At 38.9% G+C, this 9,392-nt stretch overlaps 1 protein-coding gene across 7 annotated transcripts in view; it reads left to right on the top strand.

The window, feature by feature from the left end:
* The first annotated feature begins 8 nt into the window (after positions 1-8).
* ZNF565 (zinc finger protein 565) overlaps positions 9-9,392 on the top strand; it is a 32,044-nt gene continuing 22,660 nt past the window's right edge. For 2 of the 7 annotated variants that reach the window (XM_049702963.1, XM_049702962.1), the window contains exon 1: positions 133-271. Coding sequence is in view for 2 of the 7 variants with exons in the window: in XM_049702968.1 (XP_049558925.1) it covers positions 4,787-4,901 (115 nt within the window). In the remaining 5 variants the exon portion in view is untranslated. The other 5 variants (XM_049702968.1, XM_049702967.1, XM_033413960.2 and 2 more) reach the window with 5 other exon arrangements.

Genomic DNA, 9,392 nt, shown 5'->3' with positions numbered 1-9,392 from the left:
GTGAGTACTTTTGCCTTGGAGGAAGATCAGCTCAAGCCTGGTGGAAGGTTTGGAGCCGGAACCCCACCTCGTCTTTGAAGCCTCCCGAGGGCAGCGTCAAACGGGCCAAGCCCGTACTCTGAGGTATGAGGACGCCATCTTCTCTGTAGCTGGTCTGGCTCTGGACTACATTTCCCAGAGTCCACAGCGGCCCAGCGTTACGTCTCTCTTGACGTCGTGGCGAGGTCGTTAGCTTCGCAGGGCCCCGGACGCGACCACGGGGAGGCAGAAGGTGAGGGGTCTGGGAGTCCGGGGCGGGGACAGGGCGTGTCCAGAGAGCCTTGGGTTTTTGCGCGCTGGCGTGAGTGGGCTGAAAATGCACAATTCTGCATGTGTCTTTGTGTGTCATGGTGGTGAGTAGATTGTGCGACTGTGTGTGCCTTAGTGGGTGTGAGATTGTGGCTGTGTATAAAGCTGTGGAGGTGTCTATGATCGTGTTTCATTGTGTGTCCTAAGAGTGGATATGTGTTTGTGTGACATTGACCATTTGTTCAGCACCAAGTGTGTGGGTGTGAGGTGCCTCTGACTCCAGTACTCTGACAGATTTTGGCCCTGGACAGTGATAACCTCAGCCTTTCCCTGTAACACCGAAATTGGGCATGATGTCCAGTCTTCTCTGCTCTCCCTCCCCTGTGTGGGAGGGTCGGGCGATGACCCTTTAAAAATGCCCTGGTCCGTCATGATTGCTTTTCCTTGACTCTTCTCCAAGAGACGTATTGAGAAGAGAAGAAAAGAATTATTATTGAACATCCAAAAGCCAAGTTCTCCGTGTATCAGTTTTTCTTCTTTCCCTGAAACCCTTCTTATTATTCGTGATGTGTGTTAAAAAAAAATTTAGCCAAATAAATGTGAAGATTAATTGGCTTTATTCAACAATTCATGAATCAGCCAGCATCCCATCTACCAAGTAGAGAGATACTCCAAGGAGTTGGACAAAATGGAAGGTTTTTATAGGCAGTAGGGAAGTGGTGCAAGGAAGTTATTAGCAAAAGAAAAGAAAGGATTGTTTTAGGCCGGGACATCTTTTAGGGGAAGGGAATGGCAGGGGTCTTATCATGCAGATTACCTCACTAGTGCTAATCAGGAAATTTCAGATTGATTGTTTAAAGAGCACATTTTCTTTTGTTTGTTTGTTTGTTGAGTTTTTATTTAGGAGCACATTTTCTTGAGAGAGATTGAAACTGGAATTGTCTTGTTTGCTGTTATGGGGGCACATGACCCCATTTGGGGCTTTTTTTTTTTAACACGTGCTTTTCCTTCCTTCTTCTGAAACTTCTTGCCTAACAAAGACACACACCACCACCCACCCCCAAGTGAACTGGTGTCCAGTGTTTGCCATGGAGTAAATTACTGAGTGCTATGGAGGTGAACTGAAAGGCCCATACCTTCCATACTCCCTATACACCTAATGTTAATCTAAATGTTTTTAAACTTTTCATTTTTAATTAGCTTTAGACTTAAAACTGTTGCAAAAATAGAATTCCCAAATACTCTTAACCCAGCTTCTCTATCAAAGCCAGGAGATTAACGCTGATAAATAACCAATCTACAAACCTTATTCAGATTTCATCAGTGTCCCTTAGTGTCCTGTTTCTGGACAAGGATCCAATCCAGGATCATATGTTGCAATTAAGTTGGTAACTCTCCTTAGTCTTCTTTTATCTGGAACAGTTACTCAATCTTTGTCTTTCATGACCTTGACACTTTTGAGATGAACTGGCCGTTTATTTTGTAAATTCTGCAATGTAGAATGTTCCTCAATTTGAGGTTGTCTGATACTTCCTCATAATTAAATTTGGATTATGCAGTTGAGGCAAGACTACCCCAGAAGTGATGTATTCTCAGTGCATCTTATCAGGAGACACATGAGATTAATTTGTCTCATTATTGGTGGTGTTAACTTTATTTGCCAGGTTTCTCCACTGCAAAGTCACTCTTTCCATTATAATTAATGTGTCTCAAGGAGAAATACTTTAGGTCTATAAAATTATGCTGTTTTTCATCCTACTTCCACCTACTACATCCATTGATAATTCCTGCCTGAAAATTTATTACCAGGTATTTGCCAAACGTTGATTTTTTTTTTCGGATTCTGTTATTCCTTCTACATTTATTAATTATAATTCTGTCACAAATAGATTTTCCTTCTCCCCATTTAATTGATTTACTAACTTATATAAGTATAGTCTGGATTTTTTAATACTATAGGTTATAATCCATTACTATCACTATTTTATTGCTCGAATTGTCCCATATTTGGCCACTGGGAAACCCTTTGGATTGGTTCCTGTATCCTTTCAACATATCCCATTTATTTATTTATTTAGTACTTCCTTATTTTCCTGCACCACAGGATGTTCCAGGTTGATACTGTACTTTCCCAGCCTTAGTCCTGGAATCAGCAAATTTCCCAGGGATCACTGGCTCCTTTTATTAGAAAATTATATTTAGAAACCGAGATTAGATGTGCTCGTTGCTACTGGGATGTCTTTGCTTCTTGACTTTCTCAGATATGAAATATATGCATCTGTACCCACACATCTGTATCTATCTGTATGTATACCTATACAGATAATCCATGATGTCATATGATATCTCCAATTCCAGTTCAATACCACAGGGCTTCTTCTAGACATCTCCATTTCCTTTTCTGTAACTCCTTTCTCTGACAGTGAAAAACTCGGCTCTCATTAACCACAGTACATTTATTTATTTGCTCAGTCTTGAGTAGAAAGTAGTTCTAACACATATCCCCAAACCCCATATAGTTCTTTTTGTATTTAGTCTTACAGTTCATAGTAAAAATACAGTACCGCCCCCCAAAAAATAAAATAAATAAAAATACAGTTTTCCCTACACCCATCTGTATGGTAATATTACTCATTTGTAATATACATAGGTTCATTTGTTACTGTTTGTATTTTATTTGGGGCTCCCAAACACACATCCTGGTTGATTTTAATTATTTTTTGAGTATGTGAAACATTAACATGGTTCTGAAAGTTAGAATTAGACCAGAAGATCTACTCAGTTACTCCTCCATCATTCCTTCTCTCCCAATTCCATTCCCCCATTCTTTCCACACTGTGCCCAATCACCCATTATAGGTAACCAACCAATCTCAGTTTGTTGGGGGTTTTTATGGTTAAATATACATAACATAAAATTTACCATTTTAATTATGCTGTTCAGTAACATTAACTCCATTTGCCTTGTGCAGCCATCGCCACCATTCATCTCCAGAACTTTTTTCATCTTCAAAGACCGAAACTCTGTACCCATCAAACAATAATTCCCTCCGCCCCTTCCTCCAGCCCCTTGAAACCACCATTCTGCTTTTTATCTCTATGAATTAGAATATTCTAGGTACCTCACATAAGTGGAATCATACAGTGTTTGTCCTTTTATGACCGACTTATTTCACTGAGCACAATATCTTCAGGATTCATCCATGTTGTAGCATATGTCAGAATTTCCTTCCTTTTTAAGTCTGAATAATTTTCCATTGTACATGTATACCACATTCTGTTTATTAATTTATCGGTGGGCACTTGGGTTGCTAACACCTTTTCGCTATTGTGAATAATGCTGCTCTGAACATGGGTTTACGAATATCTGTTCGTGTCCCTGCTTTCACTTCTTTGGAGTATATATCCAGAAGTTGAATTGCTGGATCACATGATATGTTTAATTTTTTGAGGAATCACCATACCATTTTCTACAACAGCTGCACTATTTTACATTCCCACTGGCAGTGAACAAGGGTTCTGATTTCTCTACATCCTTGCCAATGCTTGTTATTTTCTGCTTTTTTTTATAATAGCCATCCTAATGAGTGTGAAGTGGTATCTCATTATGGTTTTGATTTGCATTCCTTTAATTATTAGTGATGTAGGAAATCTTTTCACGTTGTTTGTTGGCCATTTGTATATCTTTGGAGAAATATCCTTTGCCCTCCCCCCCCTTTTCTTTTGGCTGCACTGTGCAGCGTGTAGGATCTCAGTTCCCCGACCAGGGATTGAACCTGGGCCATGGCAGTGAAAGCCTGGAATCCTAACCACGAGGCCACCGGGGTTTGTTTGTTTTTTGTTGTTGTGTTCTAGGAGTTCTTTATATACTCTGAATAGTAATCCCTTATAAAACACATGATTTGCAAATATTCCCATTCCATGGATTGTACTTTCACTCTGTTGACAGTATGCTTTGATGCACAAAAGTTTTTTATTTTGATGAAGTCTACAACACGTTTTTTTCTTTTGTTGCCTGTGCTTTCGTTGTCATATCCAAGAAATAATTGCTAAATCTAGTGTTATGAAGATTTTCCCCTATGTTTTCTTCTAAGAGTTTTATAGTTTTAGCTCTTATGTTTAGATCTTTGATCCATTTTGAGTTAATTTTTTAGTGTAGTATTAGGTACAGGTCCAACTTTATTCTTTTGCATGTGGATATCCAGTTTTCCCAGCACCATTTGTTGAAAAGACTGTCCTTTCCCCTATCAAATAGTCTTGACTCCATTGCTGAAAATTATTTGACCATATATGTGAGGATTTCTATTTCATTGGTCTAGATATCTGTCTTTTTGTTAGTACCACACTGTTTTTTGTTTGTTTGTTTGTTTGTTTTTTGTTTTGTTTTGTTCTTTTGCGGCACGCGGCCTCTCACTGTTGTGGCCTCTCCCGTTGCGGAGCACAGGCTCCGGACACGCAGGCTCAGCAGCCATGGCTCACGGGCCTAGCCGCTCCACGGCATGTGGGATCTTCCCGGACCAGGGGCACGAACCCACGTCCCCTGCATCGGCAGGCGGACTCTCAACCACTCCGCCACCAGGGAAGCCCACCACACTGTTTTGATTACCATCTTTGGTAAGTTTTGTAGTAAGTTTTGAAATCAAGAATTGTGAGAGTAAGATTGTTTTGGCTATTTGGGGTCCCTTGAGATTCTGTGTGAATTTTAGGATGGATTTTTCCATTTTTTCAAAAAATCATTGGGGTTTTCATAAGGATTGCATTGAATCTGTATGTTACTTTAGGTAGTATTGCCATCTGTCTTGGTCAGATCAAGCTTCCATAACAAAATACCATAGACTGGGTGGCTTAAACAACAGAAATTTATTTTCTCACAATTATGGAGGTTGGAAGTCTGAGATCAAGGTGCCACCTTCTCACTGAGTCCTCGCATGGCAGAGAGAGAGTGAGCTGTCTGGTATCTCTTCTTATAGGGACACTACTGCTATCATATCAGGCCCCCACCCTTATGATGTCATTTAAATGTAATTACTTCCATAACTGGCCCTATCTCCAAATACAGTGACATTAGGGGTTAGGGCTTCCAACATATGAATGGGGCGGGGAGGACACACACAATTCTAAGTCCATGACAGCATCTTAACAATATTAAGTATTCCAAGTCTTGAACACAGGATATCTTTCCATTTATTTATGTCTTCTTTCATTTCTTTCAGCAATCTTTGTACTTATCAATGTGTTAAGCCTTTTGCTTCCCTAGTTAAGTTTATTCCTAAGTATTTTGTTCTTTTTGATACTATCATAAATGGATTTGTTTTTTAAAATTTTCTTTTCTGATTGTTCATTGTTAGTCTATATAGAAATTCAGCTGATTTTTGTGTGTTGATTTTGTATCCTGCAACTTTGCTGAATTCATTTTTCAGTTCTAACAGGGTTTGTGTGTGTGTGTGTGTGTGTGTGTGTGTGTGTGTGTGTGTGTGATCTCTAGGGTTTTCTATATATAAGATTATGTCATTTGTGAACAGAGATAAGTTTATTTCTTCCTTTCCAATTTGGATGCCTTTTATTTCTTTTTCTTGTGCAACTGCTCTGGCTAGGACTTCCAGTACTATGTTGATAGACATCTTTGCATACATATCCTTAAGGGCCTTTTTTACATCTTTTTTGTGTGTGAATTGTCCATCTATTTTTCCTGTTTACTTTCATGGGGTTTTTTTGTTTGTTGTTTGTTTTTGTTTTTGGTGTTTTGTCACAATGTTTAAGAATTCTTTACACATTAGGAATATTAGTTCCTCATCTGTGTTGTATGGTGCAAGTATTTTCTTCCAGTTTGACAGTTGTCTTTTGACTTTGTTTATGGTGTGCTTTGTCGTTGAATATTTTTATTTTTATGTAGTCAAATTACCAGTGTTTTCCTTTATTGCTTCTGGAGTTAGAAAGCCTTTCTCAATCTCAGGATTAAAGGGGAATTTACATGTGTTATCTTCTAATAACTGTATGATTTCATCTTTTACATCTAGCACCCTGATCCATTTGGAGTTTAATTTTGTGTATGGAATGGGGTATGGATTTAATTTTATATTTTCTAAATGGCTATCCAGTTTTCCCAGCACCATTTATTAAGAATTTTATCTTTGCCCCACTGATTTGAAATGCCATCTCTATCATATACTAAATGACCATACATATTGATACTTGGTTCTATTTCTAGGCCTTCTGTTCTGTTCCACCGGTTGGTTTGTCTATTTATGCACTACTACCACACTGTTTTAATTATAGAGACTTTACAGTACATTTTAATGTCTAGTACAGCTAGTTTCCTGATGTTCCTTTTTTTATTGTCAAATTATTCAGTTTCTCCTTTATACCATTTATGCAGCAAAGGGTTCTGTTGGCATAGATCTACATCTTTTGGAGGGTTGTGATTTGTTGACTCATGAACAATAGCCCCTGCATAATTGTACACAGATACCCTGGATCATGTAACACTTGTTATTAATATTTTTGATTTTCACAGTCTGGGTTGATGAACAAGGCCTTCTGCTGTTCTGGCTTTTAGGAGTAAGAATGTGATTGGGACCTATATCAGAAGTCTAGATTCACAAATCTGGGATAAAAGTTTGTTTCAGTAACCAGATCTAATTTGATATGGGACATTTTAGGTTTTGGGTCTTAAATTTGTTTCCAGCCAAATCCATGTTGTTCTTTTGATAAGTTATGGAAAAAACAAAAAAAAGAATATTAGCTAGTAGTACTTGGTGTTTGTAAATAAGTGGTTACAGCAGGGTTTTTAAAGAAGGTCCAGGCTCCCACCCTTAGACTTCAGGGCTCTGCAGACGCCATGAAATTTTATGCAGCTTTTGCAGATACTTTTTTTTTTTAATATTTATTTATTTATTTATTTTGGCTGCACTGGGTCTTAGTTGCAGCACGCGGGATCCTCACTGCGGCTTGCAGGCTCATAGTTGTGGCATCTTAGTTATGCCATTCGGGCCTCTTAGTTGTGGCATATGAACTCTTAGTTGTGGCATGCATCCCGGACCAGGGATTGAACCCGGGCCTCCTGCATTGGGAGCACGGAGTCTCAGCCACTGGACCACCAGGGAAGTCCTTGCAGATACTTATTTGATTTTTTTCTTGAAAGAAGTTTTATGATTTCATAAGATTTTCAAAGAGATTCATGACCCTTAAAAATTTAGAACTGCAATCAAAGACAGTAGTGCCTGGTAATAATAACCTTTGAGATGTTGTGCAAAATTTGTGCCCAACAACAGGGAGTTAAAAGAGGAAGTTTCTATCACATATTACATTCATATGATGGAATATTATTCAGCTAATAAACATATGCTTACAGAGAGTTAACCAGAACAAGGAAAATACGGTAATGATACAACACTGAAAATGATGAATAAAAAAGTATTCAGGGCTTCCCTGGTGGCGCAGTGGTTGAGGGTCCGCCTGACGATGCGGGGGACACGGGTTCGTGCCCCGGTCCGGGAGGATCCCGCATGCCGCGGAGTGGCTGGGCCCGTGAGCCATGGCCGCTGAGCCTGCGCGTCCGGAGCCGGTGCTCCGCAACGGGAGAGGCCACAGCAGTGAGAGGCCGCGTACCGCAAAAAAAAAAAAAAAAAAAGTATTCAAATTTTGGAAAGATCCCATCCCCAAATTTTTTAATGGGTAATTGAATGGAGAAGAAACTGGCTACGTATCTGACACCATGCATTCTGCTTTGTGCTCACTGTCTCACTTAAACTGGAAATTGCACTGTCTTGAAAATTGGTCATTCACAGGATGTTTTTGATAATGAAGCTATTTCAGTGCACCAGAGAATATGTTAAAGGACTGATAAAGAACTTTTAGTTGTAATTTGTTTCAATCATACTAATTTCCTTTTTTGTCCCTACTTGTGTTGTAGACATTGGCTCGATTGCTCATAATTTTTCTGCTGCCAGGAAAATAAATGTCAGCTACAACTCTAGTTATTTATTTTTGTTTAAGTGGAAAGTACTGTTATGTTTTTTATTATGAAATATATAAGCTTAATGCAAAAATTAGAAATTTTGCTTAAAATGTAATTCATCTAAAGATAAATATTCTTAATATTTGATGGATATATTTCAGGTATTTTTCTGTGGGATTTTTATTTATTTTTTATTTATTTATTTATTTATTTTTGCGGTACGCGGGCCTCTCACTGTTGTGGCCTCTCCCGTTGCGGAGCACAGGCTCCGGACGCGCAGGCTCAGCGGCCATGGCTCACGGGCCCAGCCGCTCCGCGTCATGTGGGATCTTCCCAGACCGGGGCACGAACCCGTGTTCCCTGCATTGGCAGGCGGACTCTCAACCACTGCGCCACCAGGGAAGCCCTTTCTGTGGGATTTTATAGAGTGGTATCTCTTATATAAATTCTGTAACCTGCCTGCTTCGTTTAATAATGCATTGACTGTGTAACAATTATATTTTAAAGTCACTATGTAGTATTTCATTATCGAGATGCACCTTAATTTATTTGCTTTACTGCCTACTAAAGAGCATTTATATTTCTATATTTTAATTGTGAAATTGTCCCAAAAGTACTCTTGTGCATACAACTTCATGTATTTTTATAATGAATTCCTTTGGATCAGGCATTAGACATTTATTAAGAATTTCCAAATATGCAAAATCCTAATCTAGAACTCAGGGAGACAAAGTACTTTTAAAAAGTGAGAATCTCTGTTTTTAAATTACAAATAATGTAATGGGGAAGATAAAACTTGTATACAAATGTCCGAAGTAAAGGATGAAAAAGGGCATTAGTTTACCCTGATAGTATGCTATGAGAGTTCATAAGAGGAAGATATTTGTATGACCAGAGCTGTCATTGTCATGTCATGTCATACCTAAGTCAAACTGATCCCATAAGAACTCTATGGAGGTGAACTGAGTCACCTATATTTCCTGCAATTTTCATTCTAATCATCAGAAATCCAAAGTATGGGGACTTCCCTGGAAGTCCAGTGGTTAAGACTTCGCCTTCCAATGCAGGGGGTACAAGTTCGATCCCTGGTTGGGGAGCTAAGATCCCACATGCCTCATGGCCAAAAAAGCCAAAACATAAAACAGAAG

The sequence above is a fragment of the Orcinus orca genome, chromosome 20 (genome assembly GCF_937001465.1).
Source record: "Orcinus orca chromosome 20, mOrcOrc1.1, whole genome shotgun sequence".
Lineage (NCBI taxonomy): Eukaryota > Metazoa > Chordata > Mammalia > Artiodactyla > Delphinidae > Orcinus > Orcinus orca.
This window is presented reverse-complemented; position numbering and strand designations above follow the sequence as displayed.